At 39.7% G+C, this 21,871-nt stretch overlaps 1 protein-coding gene and 1 long non-coding RNA gene across 5 annotated transcripts in view; one reads left to right on the forward strand and one right to left on the reverse strand.

Moving 5' to 3' along the window:
• Nucleotides 1-1,332: 1,332 nt before the first annotated feature.
• On the reverse strand, nt 1,333-20,264 carry ZNF558 (zinc finger protein 558). 4 transcript variants are annotated; one of them, XM_033401015.2, is made up of 10 exons: nt 20,046-20,264; nt 19,151-19,233; nt 13,154-13,234; nt 12,384-12,509; nt 11,739-11,827; nt 11,019-11,105; nt 10,681-10,807; nt 5,031-5,126; nt 4,438-4,520; nt 1,333-3,930 (listed from the first exon to the last, which is right to left on the reverse strand). In XM_033401015.2, exons 4-10 carry the CDS (start codon nt 12,412-12,414, stop codon nt 3,148-3,150), a joined length of 1,296 nt encoding a protein of 431 aa, XP_033256906.1. In that variant the 5' UTR covers nt 12,415-12,509; nt 13,154-13,234; nt 19,151-19,233; nt 20,046-20,264; the 3' UTR covers nt 1,333-3,147. The 4 variants fall into 4 exon arrangements, with proteins under 4 accessions (XP_033256906.1, XP_033256905.1, XP_033256904.1 ...); XM_033401014.2 differs by lacking the exon at nt 13,154-13,234 and adding an exon at nt 13,385-13,471; XM_033401013.2 differs by lacking the exon at nt 13,154-13,234.
• Nucleotides 20,265-20,409: 145 nt separating this feature from the next.
• The window catches only part of LOC117195705 (uncharacterized), a 43,367-nt gene continuing 41,905 nt past the window's right edge, over nt 20,410-21,871 (forward strand). Inside the window, exon 1 of the long non-coding RNA XR_007476325.1 lies at nt 20,410-20,626. This is a non-coding gene — a long non-coding RNA (uncharacterized LOC117195705). The remainder of the gene's footprint in view (nt 20,627-21,871) is intronic.

The following is a 21,871-nucleotide window of genomic DNA, read 5'->3' on the forward strand; positions in this document are numbered from 1 at the left end:
CCCCTGTCATCCTCTCAGCTCCTGGAATATGATTCTCTCCTCTCTTATCTCTGGATTTCAATAATCATTCCCTCCCCTTGCCCCTTCAGGCTTACGGGTGTTAGAGCACTGCCTTTACCAGCTACTGGATACCAACCGCCTTTTGTGGTCTTTCTATTGATACATCCTTCCTACACTACTCTGTAAGTAGCCCTTTTATGAAAACTCTACTTGAACTGCCCTAGTCTGAACGTCTCAGCTGTTTCCTGTTGGGGCTCTAAGAGGCCAACTCATTGAAAGTATAAGGGAAAGTCCTAACAATAACCCATAAAACCCAACACGAGCAGGATCCACCAAGTCTTTTCTGCCAGTCCATCTTCTCCCACCCCCTCACCGTCCCCAGCTTGTTCACACTGGCCTCCGTGGTGCGGGCCTCGGCATACGCTAAGACCGCTCTTGCCACACGAATTCATGTGACTCACTGTTCCAACTCATTAAGGTCTCTATGCGAGTGCACCTTAACTAAGAGACTTTTCCTTCCGATTCTACATAGAATAGCAGGATCCCAACCCCCTTTAACTACCTTACACTGCTTTCGTTTTCTACATCACACTTACAACAACATACTTTCTTGATTTTTCTGTAGGGAAAACCATTAGGATGTATTTTAATGGCAAAACTTGAATTTCATTCATTGCTATAGACACCAGTGTCTCAAACAGTGCTTGGCATATACAATACACTCAATAAATAGGCTAGTGGTTAAGAGCACAGACTCTCTGGATTCAAATATGGGCTCTACCATTTACTAGCCAGTGAACTTGGGCAAGTAATGTAAGTGTACCATGACAGTTTTCTCATCTGCAAAATGGGATATTAATAGTCCACCTTTCTTAAGCTTATACTGAGTACTAAGTTAATATCCATAAGGCATTTAGAAGAGTGCATGGTCTTTGGGAAGAGCTATATAAATGTTCAACCATTTATTATTATTATATTTATTATTATTTTTTGCGGTATGCAGGCCTCTCACTGTTGTGGCCTCTCCTGTTGTGGAGCATAGGCTCCGGACGTGCAGGCTCAGTGGTCATGGCTCATGGGCCCAGCCGCTCCACGGCATGTGGGATCCTCCCGGACCGGGGCACGAACCTGTGTCCCCTGCATTGGCAGGTGGACTCTTAACCACTGTGCCACCAGGGAAGCCCCAAACCGTTTATTATTGTGTTGAAATACGTTGCTATGAAAAAATACGGCCCCTACATAAAAAAGAACAATTCACAAAACAATACCTAACCATTTATGTACCTATTTACATCAAAATACGTAAAGAAAAAATGACAATTACCAAGAAGAATTTGTCAATCCGTAACAACGGTGGAAGACTTTAATTCACATCTATCACTAAATAAGCTTGAAAGAAAAATAAAAACCAACCTGAATGTACATACAATATCTGAACATCATAAAGTCCACTTACTTGATAAAAATGTCATTAAATTAGAAAAAGGTATGTAGCAAATATAGTCTAATTTCTACTAGGATAAACTAAATCACTCAGGAGATAATCAGAAATACCTTTATAAATATGCAATGTGTTAATATTTTTAGAGTAAATGATGATAAACATATTACATATAAAACTATGGAACATAATTTAAGGTTTATCTTAGGGTATAGCTATAGACATAAATGTTTATACTTAAGCAAAGACTGAAAATTAAAGAGCTAGTTGCCCCACCCTAAGGATGAGACACTGATAAAGGTAATTCCATGCTCATAATATTTACACTTTTCATTCCCAGTTTAAAGTATTCTGTGGCCACTCAGAGAAGAGCTGAGGCAATCTCACGTTGAGTATCTTCTAGGGTTCCCCACCTGTGTGACTTCTCAGAAGTCAACAGACAGGACTCACCGAAAGATTTCCCAAAATTAATCCACAGGTTTTGCATCCAGGAATTTCATAGCTTTCCTAACATAAGAGGTATCATTAAAGGCATTCCCTCATTCTTTATACTCACAAATTTCTCTGCAACGACTTTTCAGTTTAAGGAATGTGGGAAAATGGAAGGCTTTCCAGTACTGATGCCATTCAATGGGACATTCTCTCCAGAATAAATCATCGTATCTCTTAAAAGTTGAGAGAATACTGAAGGCTTTCCCATAGTACTTGCACTCGGAATCTCCTCATCTTCTGTTCAGTAATGTAAACTCTTGTGCTATAGAGTTTTCCACATTCCTTATATGAGTGAGTGTTGCTCTGTAGTGATTCCTCATGTGTGTTCTAAGGGATGAGTGTCCCTGAAGACTTCTACATTCTGATGATATTCATAGGACTCTCCCCTTAGTGTGAACTGTCACATGACTCCCTAGATATCACCACTGTATTCCTCAGATTTATCCACAATACTTAATCTTTTGTGTACATTAGGCTGAATTTGAGCTGAAAGCTTATCACAAAGACTGGACTCATGAGGTTTCTTTCACGGGTGAATTAACATGAGAGTTATTAAATATTACTTCATACTGAATAGACTGAAAGAATGAGGGTCTCCTGAAGGTCTTACATCAGTGATTTCATGGAAAACTGCTCAGATGGTTCCCAACAATCTGTTTCCTGGTATTCATACTGAGTATGGTCTCTTCCCACACTGTATCAGGATTGGTCTGTGTGACCATTAAAATATGGAAGAAGTGATGATATGTCCTTCTGAGACTAGGTCGTAGAAGACACTGTGGTTTCTGCATTAGCTCTTCTTTAAATCAAATGCTTTGGGAGGAACCTGCTTTTATGTCATAAAGACACATAGCCCTGTGGGGAGTCCTACATGGTGAGAAAATGAAGGTTCCCTGCCAACAACCAGCACTAACTTGCCAGGCATGTGACTGAGCTATTCTCGAAGTGGACTCCTCAGCCAGCAGTAAAGTAGATGACAGTAGCTCCTGCTGACATCTTGACTACAACCTCATGAGAGTTCCTGAGCTAGAACTACACAGCTAAGCTGGTTCTGAATTCCTGACCTATAGATAATAAATGTTTGCTGTTTAAAGCTACTATGTTTTGAAGGGAAATTTGTTATGCAGCAACAGATAACTCATACATCTAAGCGTGAGTTATCACAAGTTGTCTGAGAGATAAGAAATCAGTGAATGCTTTCCCAGTTATTGTAGTCATATCCACCTATTATGGATTCTCTTGTGCACAGAAAGGTAAGAGTTAGTGGTGAAAGATTTCCCACAATGATTACATTCATAGGGTTTTTCTCCGGTGTGAGTTCTTACATGTTTCTTAACAGCTGAGAGATTATTAAAGGCTTTCCCACAGTTACTGCATTCATAGGGTTTCTCACCGGTATGAATTCTCTTGTGCACAGTAAGAGAAAAGCTACTGCTAAAGGATTTTCCACACTGATTACACTCATAGGGTTTTTCTCCAGTATGAGTTCTCATATGCTGTGTGAGATATGAGCTCTTCCTAAAGGTTTTCCCACAATCACTGCACTCGTAAGGTTTCTCTCCTGTATGAATACTGTTGTGCCCAGTAAGGGAGGACCTCGTGCTGAAGGCCTTGCCACACTGATTACATTCATGGTGATTCTCCCTCGTATGAATTCTCTTGTGGCTTTTGAGGTTACAACTAGTGCGGAAGACATGAAAACACTGGTTACATTCGTAGGGTTTTTCTCCAGTGTGGATTCTCACATGCAGTCTGAGGGAGGAAGGATCATTGAAGGCTTTTCCACAGTCATTGCATCCATAGGGCTTCTCCCCATTATGTATTCTCTTATGAATAGTGAGGTAGGATCTACTGCTGAAGGATTTGCCACACTGATTACAGTCATAGGGTTTTTCTCCAGTATGAATTCTTTTGTGCTGAGTAAGGTTAGATTTTGTGCTGAAGACTTTAAAACACTGATTACATTCATTGAGTTTCACTCCTAGATGACTTCTCTCCTGTTAAGAGATGAATGAAAACTATAATTTATAATATTTTTTAATATTCAATGCTGTTATACAAATTCTCTCTCCCAGGAATTCTGTTACATTATTATAATTGATGTTTTGGTTACCTATTTTAAATGCCTGTCAAACTGGGCTTCTGCCCAGTTTGAGCTCTTAGAAGTTAAAAAAAGAGAGACAGACACATTGCCACAAGTCCTTATCATATTCACAGAGCATTTTCTGATAAATTTAAGACCACTTTATAGTTCGACAGTCAATATTTTAATCACATTTAAGGAAATATTTACTTGTGGAAACTCTCAGTAAAGAAACAAGTCTGGAGTTAATTTATAGTTTTCTCCAAATTCACAACTGATTTACAGTATCTCTTCTGGGACACCATTATCTCATATATAAATGACATTTCCCTTTAATGACTCTCCTGTTTATTCTGTGGCTTTTCTAACTTATGGAATTCTCCTACTGTGAAAAAACAGCAATCAACCATGTTAGTCTTACCACTTTTACACCATTAGAATGTTCTTTTCTAAAAACATGCTTCTTAGGAGTTAACCATTTTGCTTTAAGTACCGTCTCCAAATCTGAAACAAATTGAAAAGAAATTTAAGCTGATGGAGAAAAGAAACACAAAAGTACACACGAGTATAGACAAACTGAGGGATTAGGGTTTTTGAGCAAGTTTGCAATGAAAGGGATATGAGTATTCAAATTACAGGTATTAAAAAAGGATTCTAAAAGGATTAGGACTGATCAGAGATTTACAAAGGGAGGAATTATCAGGAAGGTAAAGTAGGAAGGAGTTGGACAAAGAGCTCATATGAGACTTAAATTTAAAAAGGAAAAGAGACGTCTTTATTTTTTCCCCCTGAGTCCAAAGTAAAGTATGCATGTTGAACAGAAAGTTAAAGAGGAAAGAAAGAAGGTGCATGAGGAAGCTCATAACAAATGTTCATGGCCATCTCTGTCAGAAAAAAAGGACATTTTACAAAGTTCCCTGATTGCCATTTCCAAATGTAATACTCCCATGCCCTGAATCATCGGCTAGAGCTATTCCTCAAAAAGACTATTTCTCATATCTTCCTAGTGCTCACCTGGACAGGTGCCTGGAAGAATTCCTCTTTCCTCCGTCATCACCTTGTCTTCTTGCTCCAACTGGGAGATCAGACTGGGTTTATCAACATGATACCCTATTTGCGGAAAAAAGCCGTGTTATAGGGGGGCTGTGCAAGTGACAAGCAACTGCATGAAACTGAAGCCAAGAATTCTGAAGACGGGCAAGTGTGGCTTTGGGAGCAATGAAATAATTACATCTAAATTCTAATGAATATAGTAACTCTCAGGAAACAAAAATACGAGCAACTCATTCAATATCCAGGTGACAGGGCACACATAGGCCCAAAGTCCATGCCCAAGTTTTTTTAAAAATTTATTTATTTATTTATTTTGGAGCAGAGAAAGGTTTATTGCAAGGCCATGCAAGGAGACGAGGTGGCTCATGCCCTAAAAAGCCTTGAGCTCCCCGAAGGGTTTTGGCAAATCATTTTTAAAAGTCAGGTGGCGGGGGGGCAGGGGAGTTGCAAGATACATGATCAGATCGTGCACAATTCTGATTGGCTGATGATGAGGGAACAGGGTGGTGCCACAAGGGTTAACTTTATCAGTCCTTAGGCTCCAGGAGGCCTGGGGCTATGTGCTCATGGTCATCAAGTAGTTAATATCTTTCATTTGGTGGTGGTGGTATGTGTGGGGGAATCATGCCCAAGTTTAAATTCACACTTCAAAAGCTATAAAGCTTTTACATATGGAGAATATAAAGTCAGGGTAAGGAAATATTCAGTTCATAGGGAAGGAATTAAACAGAAAGCTCTATGAGCATGGGGACCATGTCTGTCTCCATCACTGTATTCCTACACCCCAGTAACAGACCCAGAAACAGACACATGCTTGACGTCTTGTGAAAAATGATGACAATGAAAATCATGGAATATGGAACTTCAGAAGTCCCCCTCTCTATGAAAACAGTGAATAAACTGGTAAAAACTGTCAGAACAACTTTATCACAACTCTGAAAACTTATCAAAAGTCTACAGCAACCAGGAAAATGCTTAATCAAAGACAAAAAACAGCTGACATTTTAACTGACCCTTGCCTCATCCTCTACTCCTTGCTTTGGCTGTGACATTGAAGACAACTCCTAGTACTAGAGGGAGTAGGATGGACCTTATTCTCAACAAGCTATGGTTGTTTGTTTTGACCTTTCTGGTGGCTCCCTGAAGGACTGGCTCAAAGGGCTTGCCTTTACTTATCTAACCCCAAACTCTCTGAAGGCTGAGCTGGTTACCCAGTGGGCATGTGCTGAAGACATTAAAAGGCAATATATTAGCCACTACTGCCTGAGGCAAGTGGAAACAGCAAGGGAAAGCAAAAGGCAAACCAAGAAGCCTGGAGGAAAAGTATAGAATAAAATGTTTGGGGGAATTTTTGAAAAGCTTTCTGAAAAGCTCCCTCATATTTCTTTGAATCTAGAAAGCCATGTGCATACCCAGGCTTGGGCACATGCTCAGAAAAGACATGAGAGGGCACTAAGTCCTCACCTTTGGCAGACCTTCAGGCTCTGCACAAACAGGAAGTGAAAACTAAGGCAGAGTTATAAACTGCTTGATTTTGAAGGTATGCCCCTGTATAGAGAGACTAGGAGTTTTTTATTTTTTGTTCCAAGTGTTCAAGGAAATCTGATAAATCACTAGCTAACCATTAAGATAACAGAACAGAGTCTTCAGTGGCCACATACAACAAATACTGACATTACAAAAATGAGTTCAGAAATATCACTAAACATACATACCACAGCAACAACAACAAACTCTAGGGATGGGGAAAAATGTGATTCCAGAATTACTATGTTGTAATATTCCAAATGTCTAGTTTTCAACAACAAAAAATTATAAGGCAGGCCAATACACAAAAGTATGGCCCATTACAGGAAAAAAAAACCCAAATTTAGTAGAAACTATCCTTCAGGAAGTCCAAACATTGGACTTGCTAGACCAAGAATTTAAATCAACTGTTTTAAATATGCTTAAGGATCTAAAGGAAACCATAAGAACAAATTCTGACCAAACAGAAAACATCTTAAAGAGACAGAAATTATAAAAAGAAACCAAACAGAAATTATGGAATTGAAAAGTACAATAACTATAATGAAAAATTCAGAAGAGTGGTTCAACAACAGATTTGAGCAAGAAGAAAGAATCAGTAGCCATGAAGATAGGACAACTTATATTACTCAGTTTGAAAAACAGAAAGAAAAAAAGAATAAACAAAATATGACCAGCACCTAAAAGACCCACGGGATACCATTAAACATACCAACATACACATAATAGGCGTCCCTTAAATGAAGAACAGGCAGAAAGAATATTTAAAGAAATAATGGCTAAAAACTTCCCCAAATTTGATGAAAGGCATAAATGTACACAACCAAGAAGCTTAACAAACCCAAAACAGGATAAATTCAAAGAGTCAGAATCCATCCTGAAACACATAATCAAACTCTGGAAAGACAAAGACAGAGTATCCTGAAAGCAGCAAGAGAGAGGAGATTCATCATGTGCACAGGATCATCAGTGAGAGTAACAGATAATTTTGAATCAGAAACCACAGAGGCAACAGGCATTGGGATAATATACTCAAGCTGCTTAAAAAAAAAAAAAAAAAAAAAAAAAAAAAAGTGAACCAAAAATTCTGTCCTTTGAAAATAAAGAAATGAAGACATTCCTATAAACAAAATCTGAGTGTTTGTCACTAACATATCTATCCTACAAGAAATGCTAATAGGAGACTTCCAAGCTGAAATGAATGGGCAATGAATACTGACTCAAATCCACCCAAAGATATAAAGAACACCAATAAAGGAAAATAAATAGGTAAATATAAAAGTCAAAAACAATTGTTTATTTTTGGTTTGTAACTTTCCTCTTTTTTTCTAATATGATTTAAAAGAGAAATGTCTGAACTAAAAATTATAAATCCATGTTAATGAAACAATGTATAAATTTATAATTTGTAAAAAACAAACAAACAAACAAAAAACAGCATAAGGAGGGGCACAGCTATACAGGAGCTAATTTTTTGTATACTGTTGAAATAAGTTGATATGAAATCAAAATAGATTGCTTAAAATTAAAATGATAATTGCAATCCCTCAGGCAACCACTAAGAAAATAACTAAAAAATATAAACAGAAATGAGAAGGGAATCAAAATGGTCCACTAGAAAATACCTAACACAAAAGTAAACAATAATGGAGAAACTGAGGAATAAAAATGATATAAAGCATGTAGAAAACAAACAGCAAAATGACACAACTAAGTCCTTCTTTATAAGTAATTCCATTAAATGTAAACAGACTAATCTGTCCAATTAAAAGGCAGATTTTGGCAGAATGGATAGAAAATAATCAATTATACGCTATCTATAAGAGACTCACTTTCTATCTAAAGACACTAACAGGTTGAAAGTCAACAAATGGAAAAAGATATTCCATATAAACCACAGCTAAAAAAGAGAGAATGTGACTATACTAATATCAGGCAAAACAGACTTTAAGACAAAAATTTTTACAAGACACAACAAAATATATGATGATTAAAAGATCAATTAATCAAGAAGATATAATAATTACATATACGTACCTAACAACAAAGGCTTAAAATATACAAATTCAAAACTGACAGAATTGAAGGGAGAAATAGAGTTCTACAATAATAGTTGCAGACTTCAATGCCCACTTTTAATAATGGGTAGAACAACTAGTTAAAAGACCAACAAGGAAACAGAGGACTTAAACAATCCTATAAACTTACTAAACCTAACAGACATAAAACACTTCACCCAAAAACAGAACACACATTCATTTCAAGTGCATGGAAAACATGCTCCAGAATAGAGCACATGTTAGTCCACAAAACAAGTCTAAATAAATTTAAAAACAATAAAATCATACAAAGTATCTACTCTGACCACAACAGAAGCAAATTAAAAATAAGCAACAGAGGATATGTATTGAAAAATTTAATATTGTTATGACAATAATAACCAAAATCATCTACAGATTCAATGAAATCGCTACCAAATTTCTAACAGCTTTTTTTACATAAATGGAAAGGTGATCCTAAAATTCATATGGAATTGCAAGGCATCCTGAATAAACAAAGCAGTCCTGAGAAAGAACCAAATAGGAGGAATCACACTTACTGACATCAAAGCAATGGTAATGTGGTACTGGCACAATGCTAAACACAGATTAATGGAAAATAATTGAGAGTACATAAACTCGCATTTTATAGTCAAATAATTTTTGACAATTGTGCCAAAACAATTCAATGGGGGCAAGAATAGTCTTTTCTACAAAGATGCTGGGACAACTGGATTAATACATGCAAAAGAATGAAGCTGATAATTTCTCCTAAGCCATATAAAAATTAACTCAAAATAGATAAAAGATTTCATTAAAAAAAAAAAGATTTCATTGAAAAGGTAAAACTATAAAATTTTTGGAGGAAAACATAGAGCTAAATTTTCAGGACCATGGTGGCAATAACTAGGTATGATACCAAATGCACAAGAAATAAAAGGAAAAAGTACATAAATTGGACTTTGTCAAAATTAAAACTTGTGTATCAAAGGATACTATCAAGAAAATGAAAAGATACCATACAATGGAAGAAATCATTTACAAATAGGATCTAGTATTCAGAATATAATAAACCTCTAAAACCCAGAAACAAAAAAGATAACCCAATTAAAAAATTGGCAAAGAACTTGAATAGACATTTCTCCAAAAACGATATACAAACAGCCAATAATTACATGAAAAAAATGTTCAGTGCCATTAGTAATTAGGGAAATGCAAATCAAAACAACAGTGAGATACCACTTCATACCCAGGAGGATGGCTATATTCAAAAAAGCGAATGTTGGGGAAGATATGGAGAAACTGGAACGCTCATATATTGGTGCAGCTGCTGTAAAAAACAGGTTGGCAGTTCCTCAAAAAGCTAAACATAGTAATCTATAACCCAGAATTCCACTCCTAGATACATAGTGGAGAGAATTGAAAATAGGTGTTTGAACAAAGACTTGTACACAAATATTCAAAGCAGCATTATTTACAATAGGCAGTAAGTGGAAACCACCCAAATGTTTATCAACCAAATGAACGGATAAACAAAATGTGGTATACCCATAAAAGAGCATGTTATTCAGTCATAAAAGGAATAAAGAAACTATACATGCTACAACATAGCTAAACCTTTAAACATTAAGTTGCTTGAAAGAAATGAGACACAAGGATCACACATTTTATGATTCCATTGATATGAACTGCTCTGAATAGGCAAATCCACAGAGATAGAAAGCACATTAGTGGTTGCCAGTAGTGGGGAGTGGGGAAGGTAACAGGTACTGGCCACTTAATGGGTACAGGTTTTAGGGGTGATGCACAACACTGTGAATTTATCAAAAGCCACTGTACAACTGATTCACTATGTTATAAAACAGAAACTAACACACCATTGTAAAGCAATTATACTCCAATAAAGATTTTAAAAAAAGCCACTGAACTGCATACTTTAAAATGATTAAAATGGTGAATCTTATGTTATGTGAATGATACCTCAATTTTAAAAAAGTCTTGTTACCTGAGTCATTAAATAAATGCAGGAATGATGTCACGCTTACCAAGTGAAGCCAGGTTCCTGCAGTTCTCCAGCATCACATCTCTGTACAGTGTTCGCTGAGAAGGGTCCAGCAGTGCCCACTCTTCCTGGGTGAACTCCACAGTCACATCCTCAAAAGTCACCAAGTCCTAAACCACCACAAACATCATGGCTTAGCCAAGGACCAACCCCACCAATGTGGACAGGAAAAGAGCCAAGGATGAGAGAGGAGTAGGAACAGGGAATCCAAAGCAGAAGCTGTATGGGCAGGGTTCTGATCTCTGCTCTCAACTGCTCCTAGGGTCAGCCCTGAACTCTCTTCTCCTGTCTATTCATGCCCACCCCCAATGTTAAATGTACCTCTAACACACAGGTGATTTTCTTTCCCAGTGAGACTGTGACATCCTGCAATCGAATTCCCCTCAATCTCAAAGGATGAGCATAGGCCTAGGACATTGCAGAAATCAGAGAAGTACTTGGTAAATGGATGAATGATGCCCTAATGGCCATCACCAATTGCCTGAGTTTAGGACACAGTCATGTCTTTCCTTAGCTTCCCCTTAAAACTCTCAGCAAAGGGGGAGGAGAGTAGGGAGGGAAGGATTGGGAGTTTGGGATTAGCAGAGGTAAACTATTATATATAGGATGGATAAACAGCAAGGTCCTACTGTATAGTACAGGGAACTATATTCAATATCCTGTGATAAACCATAATGGAAAAGAATATGAAAAAGAATACACACACACACACACACACACACATATATTCTGTCACTTTGCTACACAGAAGAAATTAACATGACATTGAAAATCAACTATACTTCAATAAAATTAAAAAAACAACAACAAAAAACAAAAAAAAAAAACCTCTCAGCAGAACATGGTGTAGACAGTGACCCTGGAGGAGGCTCTACATTGCAGTAAATGCTGACATATGCTAACACTGTTTGGGTTGCCTCAAACCCTCCATCAGATGCCCAAAGACCTGATTTGGCTCTGATGCTGCAGGTCACTGAAGGATAACAAGTCCAACTTCTGGTCAAAGGAATAATGATTTGGAAACAGGAATATCTGACTCACCTGTAACCAGTCTGTCAGGAAGCCATTAGCCAACCCTTCCTCCTCTGTGCATCCTTTCTGGTGAGAAGCTGGGTACGGGGAAGACTGAGCTGGAGAAGAAGAAATGTCCCAAGAATCCAGGATTGCCCCCTGTTCTCACACTCACAAATCTGGAGGCTCCCCCACCTACTTGTGATTGACTGTATCCCCAACAGACACAAATGACTATTCCCACACACAGCACATACCGACACCCAAACACCCACACCCAGCTTCCACAGGAAAACGGAACAGAGCACTGTCTCACCCAAAGCCAGAAAAAAGGGCCAAGCGCCCTCCCATGCTGGAGGAAAAGACTACTATTTCCATTTTGCAGATGAAGAAACTGAAGTCCCAAAGGACACCACTGTTATTTTTTTTTTAATTTATAGAAAGAATTAGAAGTATAATTCAAAAGCTCCCACACATTCGCCACACAGGTGACATCTCCAGAGACACTCAAACCAGCTAAGTCCCAAATCCCAAGAACCACAGAGTCAGGCACCAATGACCTCCAGGTTCCTGGGGTAACACACCCACCTCAACTTCTCAGTCCCTTCCCTCTACCTGCTCTGTGGTGCAGGGGCCTTTAACACCTGGGCTCTGAGGGCTGACCCTCAAACTCACCAAAAGTGGGGGACAGAACCATGGTCGCCATCCTGTGATTCAGACAGTAAGTTTTCCTGAACAACAGGGAGCAGAAGAACGAGGATGCTCCTCCTCGTATCCCCACAGTGCACTCAGGACAGGGCTCTGGAATAAACGGGAAAGCACAAAGTGTTCACAACCAACTTCCCTCTCCAGGGTACTGAGGACAAATCTTTAGCCTGTCCACCATTTCCTCCTTCAAAATGCGTCTGCCTCTGCCCACAATGGTGGCTACTTCTCCATCCATCTTAAAACCTCAGCTTCACTGAGTCTCAGGGCACATTCTTCCCATCCACGTGGTTGTCACAAACACATTCCCAGCTACAATCCCTCATTCACTGGAGACTCTGGCCCCTGACTCCCAATATTCTTTCAACCTCCCATCCTACCGCACTCGAATGACATCAGAGCCCAGGAGGGTGGCCCTCACAGTACTATGAGTCTGTCCTCATTCCACCTTGGCCACGCACTTCCCCAGGCACCACCCTAGACTTTGTTATCACCGGACATGATTCTACACCTACAACAATAGTTCAGAAATTTCTCTCTCTGAAGCCAATCTCCCAAACTTCGACCTTGCTCATTCACGTTTTTCTTTCACTACATGTGTTCTTCTCCCACGCAAAGGGCTCAGTCCACACACTCTCCCACCCTCCTGCTAGAGCCACCTCCTCTCCTCATTTTTTACTTTCCCAGCTTGGGTCTCACCGTCCTTCATTTCAACAAATTTCCTCACCCCTACCTCCTACCTTCACTCTGGCCCAGCAGAACTCCAACCAGGCATGGTTCCAATCATCTGCCTGCTCATGGCAACATCTGGGCAGACCAACCTGCACAAGAGTGGTCATGTTGCCACCTCTAGAAAAGCACGGTCAGCAACGTGAAAAGAGCCCTCAACACCGCAGGGCAATTCTATAAGTCAGTGTAACTTCCTACTCGTGAACCCTTCTCTTATCTCTTTAAATCTCACACAGCCTCACCTTTTCCCTCTATGGTTATCAGCTTCCCGAATAGCTTGAATGATCCAAGCTTCCTGGTATTCACAGCCACACTGAATCAGGGCTGACCTGTGTGACCAATAGAAAATTGTGGAGATGACTTCTGAGGGTAGATCCCTACAAGGCACTGTAGCTTCTGCTTAGTCTTCTGAACTGCTTGCTCTAAGGGAAGGCAACTGCCATATTCAAAGACACTCAAGCAGCCCTGTGGAGAGACCTACTTGGAAAGGAACTGTCCCCTCCAACAGTCAGCACTGATGTGCCAGAATGTGAGGGAACCTCCTTGGAAGTGAACCCTTTGGCACCAGCCAAGCCTTCAGATGACTGCAGTCCCAGCTGATAACCTCCTGCAGCCTCATGAAAGTCCCAAGCCAGAACCTTCCAGCTAAGCTGCTCCTGAATTCTGAACGACAAAAACTGTGAGAGATAGCAAATGATTATTGTTTTAGTCACTAAGGTTAGGGATGCTCTGTCATGCAGCAATACATAACAAATACACCCTCACTTTCAGCAGATGGTCCTGCACCTTCCTTCTCAAAGTCATCTCCATGAGAAGGAATCTACCTTCGTATCTTGCCACCAAAACTATATTCTGCACCATGGTTTCCTCCCTCTCTCGTTATAAACCAGGACCTGCCTTCTCTATAACACTGGGCTCTGCAGTTCTGTTCTGTGTTCCACTCCATCTGCCTTTTTAGGAGCTGGACATCATCGATTCTCTCTCCTTTACCCTTCCCTTCAAGCTCTCCCACTCTACTGGGCTCCCTCATACCATTTAAACTCAATAAAGTGTTTTTGGTAGTGAGACTCATTTATCCTAAGGGCATAATTTTCTTTCTAGTTACCACCCAGTCTGTCTCCCTCATCATTTTTTTTTTTTTTTTTTACTCTCTGTCTCATTTCCTCATGTCCCACCCACTCTGAGACACAGTTTAATTTGGTTTCCACCACTACCAATTCAATCAGTAGAATCATCATTGATCTTATTCACAGGATGAAGATGCAGATTGCAACTACACTGATACCATTTCTTATCTGTCAGATCAACAAAGACACAGGGGACCAACCACATCTTTCATTGGCAAGGCTGTAGAAAAAAGCACTCTCATACACTGTTGGGGTAGAACTCCTGTGGAAGGAAATTTGTTATCCTCAAGCAAAATGCAAAAACATTTATCACTTCCCTGTCAATCACACTACAAGGAATCTATTTGAAAGATACACAAATACTAAAAGACAAGAGCAAGGTTACTCACTGTAGCATTATTTATAATATCAAAGGATTGGAAACAACACAAATTGCTATATATAGGAAATTGGTTCAGTAAACTATGGAATATCCTCATAATGAAAAAGCATGAAGCCAAAAAAAGAAAGACACGATCTCTAGGTATTGATGGAGAGTTTTATCTCCAATAAATTTAAATGAAAAACAAAAACAACAGCAACAAAATCAAGGTACAAAGCAACAGAAATGGTATGTTTCCTTTCTATAAGGGAATGCCTCCTCTCCCTGGAGTTACAGAATACAACGTAACTCCATAAAACCAGCTTCTCAAGGTCTCTATCTGTGTCCTTCCTGCATCCAAAAGATAAAAGTAATAAAGTGAGTGTGTGCAGGGAGGGGAACACTGGACACTACGGTTGAGTGTCCAGGTGAAAAACTGTTGCAGAGAGTCTTTGACTCCTGGGCCTGTGGGGTAGACAGATTAATGCCTCTGCCCCAAAGATGTCCATGCTCTACTCCTCAGAATCTGTGAATATGTGACCTTACATGGCAAAAGGGATTCTGCAGATGTTAGTAAGGTTAGGATCTGGAGATGGAAAAAATTATTCTGGAATATACATATTGACCCAGTGAAATCACAAGGGTTCTTCTTTATAAGAGGGAGGCAGGAAGGTCAGGGTCAGAGGAGATGTGAGGATGGAAGCAGAGGTCAGAGAAAAAGAGAGAGAGAGAGATTTAAAGATGTTCTCACTGGCTTTAAAGATGGAGGAAGGAGCCACAAGCCAGGGAATACAGGTGGTCTCTACAAGATGGAAAAGGAATGCAGCCCTGCCAACCCATTTAGGATTTCTGACCTCCAGAGCAAGAAAATAAATGTGTGTTACTGTAAGCCACTAAGTTTATGGTAGTTTGTTACAGCAGCCATAGGAAACTTGAACAGCCTCTCATACCAAATCTTCCCTGAGGTCTTAGTGTGAGTCCAGCAGACCCAGATAATTGCTGAAGATCTTCTCCACTCTCTGCAGGTAGAAGAAGTCTACATTCTTCCCACCAGGAACCCAATTTGCCTTTAGGAATAGTAACAGTCATGAGCTGAGGAGTGACAGGAGGGGTGGGATCCAGACACCCCCAAAGCCCCAAGAGGAAAGCAGGCTGGGAAGGTGCCCAGGACACTCTCAGGTCCTGAGTACCCTCTCCAGGTCTTTTGGCAGCTGAAGCCTCCTATTAGGGGAGGAGGGGTCTCGGTTCAGTTTACAGATTCAGCGACTCCTGCACCTGGAGTCAGTGTTGAGAGAGGGTCAGAGGAGGGGCCACTCTATACCAGTGTTGCTCAACAGAACTTTCAGGTATGATGGAAATGTTCTATACTTCTGCTCTGTCCAACGCGGCAGTTCGTATTTTCTATTTCTCTGATGAAACAGAAAATCTAAACAGACTGATCACTAGCAAGGCGACTGAATCAGTATTCAAAAACCTCCCAACAAACGAAAGTCCAGGACCAAGCAGCTTCACAGATAAATTTTACCAAACATTCCAAGAACTAATATCAATCCTTCTCAAACTCTTGCCGAAAACAGAAGAGGGGGTAGTTCTTCCAAACACAGTTTACAAGGAAAGTATTACCCTGATACTGAAAACCAGACAAGGATGCCACAAAAAAAGAAAATTACAGGTCAACATCCCTGATGAATACAGATGCAACAAAATATTAACAAACCAAATTCAACAATAAATTAAATCATACACCATGGTGTAATCATACACCATGACCAAGTGGGATTTATTCCAGGGATACGAGGATGGTTCAAATCAATCAATGTGATACACCACATAAACAAAAAATAAAGAAAAAATATGATCATCTCAATAGATGCAGAAAAAGTATTTGACAAAATTCAACATCCATTTATGATAAAAACTCTCCACAAAGCAGGTATAGAGGAAACACACCTGAACATAATAAAGGCCATATATGATAAGCCCACAGTTAACAACATACTCTATGCTGAAAAGCTGAAAGCTTTTCCTCTAAGATCAGGAACAAGACAAGGATGCCCACACTCTTGCCACTTTTATTCAATATAGTGTTGGAAGTCTTCACCACAGCAATTAGGCAAGAAAAAGAAATGAAAGGCGTCTAAATTGGAAAGAAAAAAGTAAAACTTTTTCACTATTTGCAGATGGCATGATTTTACATATGGAAAACCCTAAAGGTTTCATTAAAAAACTGTTAGAACTAATAAACGAATTCAGTAAAGCTGGAGGGTACAAAATCAATACACAAAAATCTGTTGCTTCTTTGCACTAATAATGATCTATCAGAAAAATATATTAAGAAAACAATCCATTCACAATTGCATCAAAAAGAATAAAATACCTAGGAATTTAACCAAGGGTGTGAAAGACCTATATATTGAAAACTACAAGACATGAATGAAAGAAACTGAAGAAGATACAAATAAATGGAAAGATATTCTGTGCTCATGGATTGAGAATGAATGTTGTTAAAATGTCCATTCTACTGAAAGCAGTATGTAATCCCTATCAAAATTCCAATGGTATTTCTCACAAAGATAGAACAATCCTAAATTTTGTATGGAACCACAAAAACAATCCTGAGGAAGAAAAAAGCTAGAGGCATCACACGCCCTGATTTATACTATACAACAAAGCTATAGTAATTAAACCAGTATGGTATTAGCACATAGCTCAATGGAACAGAATAGAGAACCCAGAAATAAACCCATTCATATATGGCCAATTAATTTATGACAGAAGAGCCAAGACTATACAATGAGCAAAGGGCAGTCTCTTCAAAGAATGCTGTTGGGAAAATTGGAGAGCCAAATGCAAATGAGTGAACCTGGACCACTATCTCACACCATAAACAAAAATTAACTCAAAATGGATTAAAGACTTGAACATAAAACCTGAAACCATAAAACTCCTAGAGGAAAACATAAGTGGTAAGCTCCTTAACATAGGTCTTGGTGATGATTTTTTGAATCTGACACCAAAAGCAATAAAAGCAAAAATAAGCAAGTGAGACTACATAAAACTAAAAAACTTCTGCACAGCAAAGGAAACCATCAACAAAATGAAAAGGCAACCTACTGAATGGGAGAAAACAATTGCAAATCACATATCTGATAAGGGGTTAATGACAAAAATATACAAAGAACTCATATAACTCAATAGCAAAAAAACAATCAGATTTAAAAAATGGGCAAAAGACATTTTTCCACAGATGACCAACAGGTACATGAAAAGATGCTCAACATCATTAATCATCAGGGAAATGCAAATCAAAACTGCAACGAGCTATCACCTCACTCCTGTTAGAATGACTACTGTGAAAAAGACAAGAAATAAGTGTTGGTGAGGATGTGGTGAAAAGAGGACCACTGAGCACTGTGAGAAATATAAACCAGTGCAAACACTCAGGAAAACAGTATGGAGGTTTCTCAAAATTTTTAAAAAGACCTACTATATGATCCAGCAATTCTACTTCCAGGTATTTATCAGAAGAAAACAAAAATACTATTCAAAAAGACCTCTCTCTCTCTCTCTCTCTCTCTCTGTCCTGAATAAAAGAGCATGGTTGGTCACCATAAATTGTGCACCTGAAGAATATCTATTGCATGACAAGCAAACATTCCCCTTAAGAATGTCAAAGGAAAGACAGAATGAAAAAGGCATACGCACACACACACACACACACACACAATTGATAAAACCCAACAGTATAAAATTACTCAAAATGGTTCTCTGCAATATGAATCACCAGACTGTTATTTCATAAAAGTTTAGAGAAACAAAGTTAATTCTTATAGAAGCCAAGTTGTAGAATACAATCTTTGGAAACTGTTGCCCTACCCTTCAATCTGCAAGTTGTTGCTTAGTACTCCTCCAAGTGATCTTTAAATATCATGAAGAAAAAATAAAACAAACAAAAAACAAAACAAGAAACAAAACCAAACAGAAAACACTTGCAAGCAGAAAATACATCTGGTTGCTGGTCAATTCAATTTTAAATTTCTGTTGCCAATATAAAGAAGTTCAAATTATTTTTCCCCCATGTACCCCTATATTTTGAATCTTTATGGAAGATGTATAGGGTTTTAGAAGTCAAACTGAACTGGGCCTGAGGAATGTTGTTGAGTAATCCTGATATACACATAAAAAATTTATATATTTATACTTATATATAAAATCCTAAAATTTTTAGTATTATGGAATGCAAGTAAATCTATATTTGTTACTTATTCAGAGTTATTTACATGCTTGCTTAATGTGTATTTATTTGCACATAACTGTATTTACTTATTTACACTCACATCACCACACACCTTACTATCTTTCCCTTGAATATAATCCGTCAAAAATAAATCATTTTTTTTTAAGATGCCCTCACTCTTAGTGACTCCTTGTGTTTACACCTGAGCACAGGGAAGGCCTAGTAGCAGTTCTGCCAGCTGAGGCTGCTGGCACTATTGTTACAAGTTCCACACGGTACTCACCTGGTCACGCAGAAATCCACGGGTCAGTGAGGACAGGTGAAACTTGAGGCTGGTTTCAACTTAAACTTGAACTCCAGAGATAACTTGTATGTAGGAAAAAAAAGAAGGGTACAAAGATTTCTTTTGAGGCCTTTTATAGGGCATAATACAGCTGCTGGATGCAAAGGCCACACCACTCACTTTTCTTTTTTGTATTTACTGTACTGATTGAACGTGTAATTGTTGGCTATGACTGGATTTTCCTGATTCCTATCCAGCCATCTGCTCTCCCAAGTGGGAGAAGGCGGCATCATGCGGTGTGCATTCATTCGCCTTGATGAACTCTTCTGGCTGGATAGTGATTTTTTTGTGACTCCAGACGCTTTTAATACGGCTTGTCACTCAGGGGCGCTAAAAGTGACTCAGCTAACCTTTAAGTTCATTCAGGGCTTTGAAGATTGTAAGACCCTAGAGCAGGGTTTCCAAACCTCGGCACTACTGATAATGCTTTGTCACGGGTGCTGTTCAGTGCGTTGTAGGATGTCCAGCAGCACCCGTGGCCTCCACACACTAGATGCCAGTAGCAGCCCCTCCCATTTGTAACAACCAAAACAATGCCTCCACACGTGACTAAAAGTCCCCTAGGGGGCAAAGTCACACCGAGGAAAGGTGATGGGGAGAGGGGGAACTCTGAGGAGGGGACGGCGGCGCCCAGAGCTAGGAGGAAACGGAGGCTTTGGGCCAACCAGAGGGATGAGCCTCAGGGATCGAAACGCGGCTCGCGGAAAAGGGGGAGGAACGCCGGAGCCTGTGACGGGGGTGCCCCAGACCCATGCCCCTCCCTAGACTCCTACAGGAGCCCCAGGACTGCCCGCCGCTCACAGAGTCCTGACCCTCGCGCTAAGGCCGAACGTACCACGTGAACCCAGTCCCCCGCGGAGAAAACTTTACACACAGCACAGTGAGCCGCCCGCGTCTCCTTCCTCAGCACCGCCTGGCGCTTCCGCTTCCGGTCTCGGGCAGTAGCCAGGGGCTTCAGTTTCCGGTACCTAGCAGACGCGGATAGCGGGGCATTGCGGGGCTCTGGGTTAAGGCGGCGGGCCGGGCGGCGGCCTCGCACCCAAGCCTCCGACGAGGTGTTCTCGTTTGCTTAGTGAGTGCAAGGCTGGGCCGTGGGCTGGGCCAGCGCCAGCGACTGAGACCCACTCTAGGGGCGGGGCTGTGGGATGGTACCAGCTTGTGGGCGGAACCAAACCCAGAGGGCAGGGTTGTGGGCGGACACCCGTTTCTTGACGGGACTGAGGGCGGGGCTGTGGCTGGGTACCGGATCTGGAGGGCGGTGCTAGAGTCTCAGCCTGAAGGTGGGCAGAGACTAGGCCCAGGGGCGGGGATAAGGCGGGGGTGGGTCTTGGGTAGGCGGGCAGGAGAGTGGGAGAAAATCAGCTCCAGGGACGTGGATGAAGACGGGGCTTTCTGTGGACTCTCCAGGCTGCACAGGTAGACGGATGCTAAACAAACAACTTTTCTTCAAGCCTTTCCCCATGTTCAGTGCGGAGCCTCACACAGCCCAATTAAACGATATGCTCATGCTCAGGATTTTTTTTTCTTGTTTTTACTGATGTTCTTAATTTTTTTTAAAAATTGGATCATATATTCACCTTTCTCTTTAACTTGCTGTCACAAGCCAGTAGATAGGGATCTAACGCTATTTTTTTAAATGTTTTTTTGTGGGGGAGGGGGCTAGGTCATAGATACACGTATAGGAAATCTTCAAACAGTGGTAGTCAGTAAAATATTCTCACTCCCATACCGTCTCCCGGTCCTTTCTCCCAAAGATAAACATCATTTTCTCCTCTGTCCTTCCAGATACAGTGTGTATATGTATGTATGTGTGTATGTACGTACAGGCCCAAGAGGGATGCCCCCCAGCAGGAAATAAAGCTGGTAAATTGTCTCATTCATTTGGATCTACTGAAGAGAGATTTAAATTTATGCCGGAGAGGATGAACCAGTGATGAATTGATAGAAATAAAACAAAGAAACAAGGAATTTTACCATTTAAAAAATCCAAAGAAAAAAGTGAGAAAGAGAATGTATTTATAAAATCTGGATCAAAAAAAATAAAATAAAATAAAATCTGGATCAGACTCATATGTCATAAAATGGTAAACATCTATGTAATAAAACAATAGACACTGACTTTTGATTTATCCTAATTTATTATATAATTATATTGGGGGAGGGGAATTATGTTTTAAAATAGCAAGAGAACTACATGTTAATTTTTTCAGAGAAGAAGGTAATTAGAAAAAATCAAAAGCTGAAAAATGAAAAAGCTGTATAAGGAGCTAATTTAGAAATACAGAATTACAACCAGAAAAACAAATAAGTTGTTTGTGGGAGTCAGAATAAAGACTGGGGGATGTAGTTTTTCATAAGGCTTAAAATATTATTTGAGACATATGTGTATAGACATACACACACACACACACAGAAACCTGAAGTTTTATTCCAAAGGGATCATCAAACTCTAGGAAGAATTTATTTTAAAAAAAAAGGTTCCCTTTGCAAAAATAGATTTTAAGAACCGCAGACTTCAAGCATTAAAAAAAAAAATGCTATAATCACCCTGGTGGAAAAAGGAATAGGCATTACATTCCACAATACATGACAAGCATTTTATGTACATTACTCCTGAGTATTTTCGTGGAAACCCATAAGGAAATGCTATTATCTATCTCC

Source organism: Orcinus orca, chromosome 3, assembly GCF_937001465.1.
Source record: "Orcinus orca chromosome 3, mOrcOrc1.1, whole genome shotgun sequence".
Classification (NCBI taxonomy): domain Eukaryota; kingdom Metazoa; phylum Chordata; class Mammalia; order Artiodactyla; family Delphinidae; genus Orcinus; species Orcinus orca.

Excerpts from the sequence above, each read along its gene's own strand:
- ZNF558 (XM_033401013.2), bottom strand. The coding sequence starts at position 12,414 with ATGGCGACCATGGTTCTGTCCCCCACTTTTG. Across the intron at positions 11,828-12,383 it reads GGTTCTGTCCCCCACTTTTG|CTCAGTCTTCCCCGTACCCA; the intron begins GTGAGTTTGAGG and ends CTTCTTCTCCAG. Across the intron at positions 5,127-10,680 it reads CAGGAACCTGGCTTCACTTG|GGTATCATGTTGATAAACCC; the intron begins GTAAGCGTGACA and ends TTCCGCAAATAG.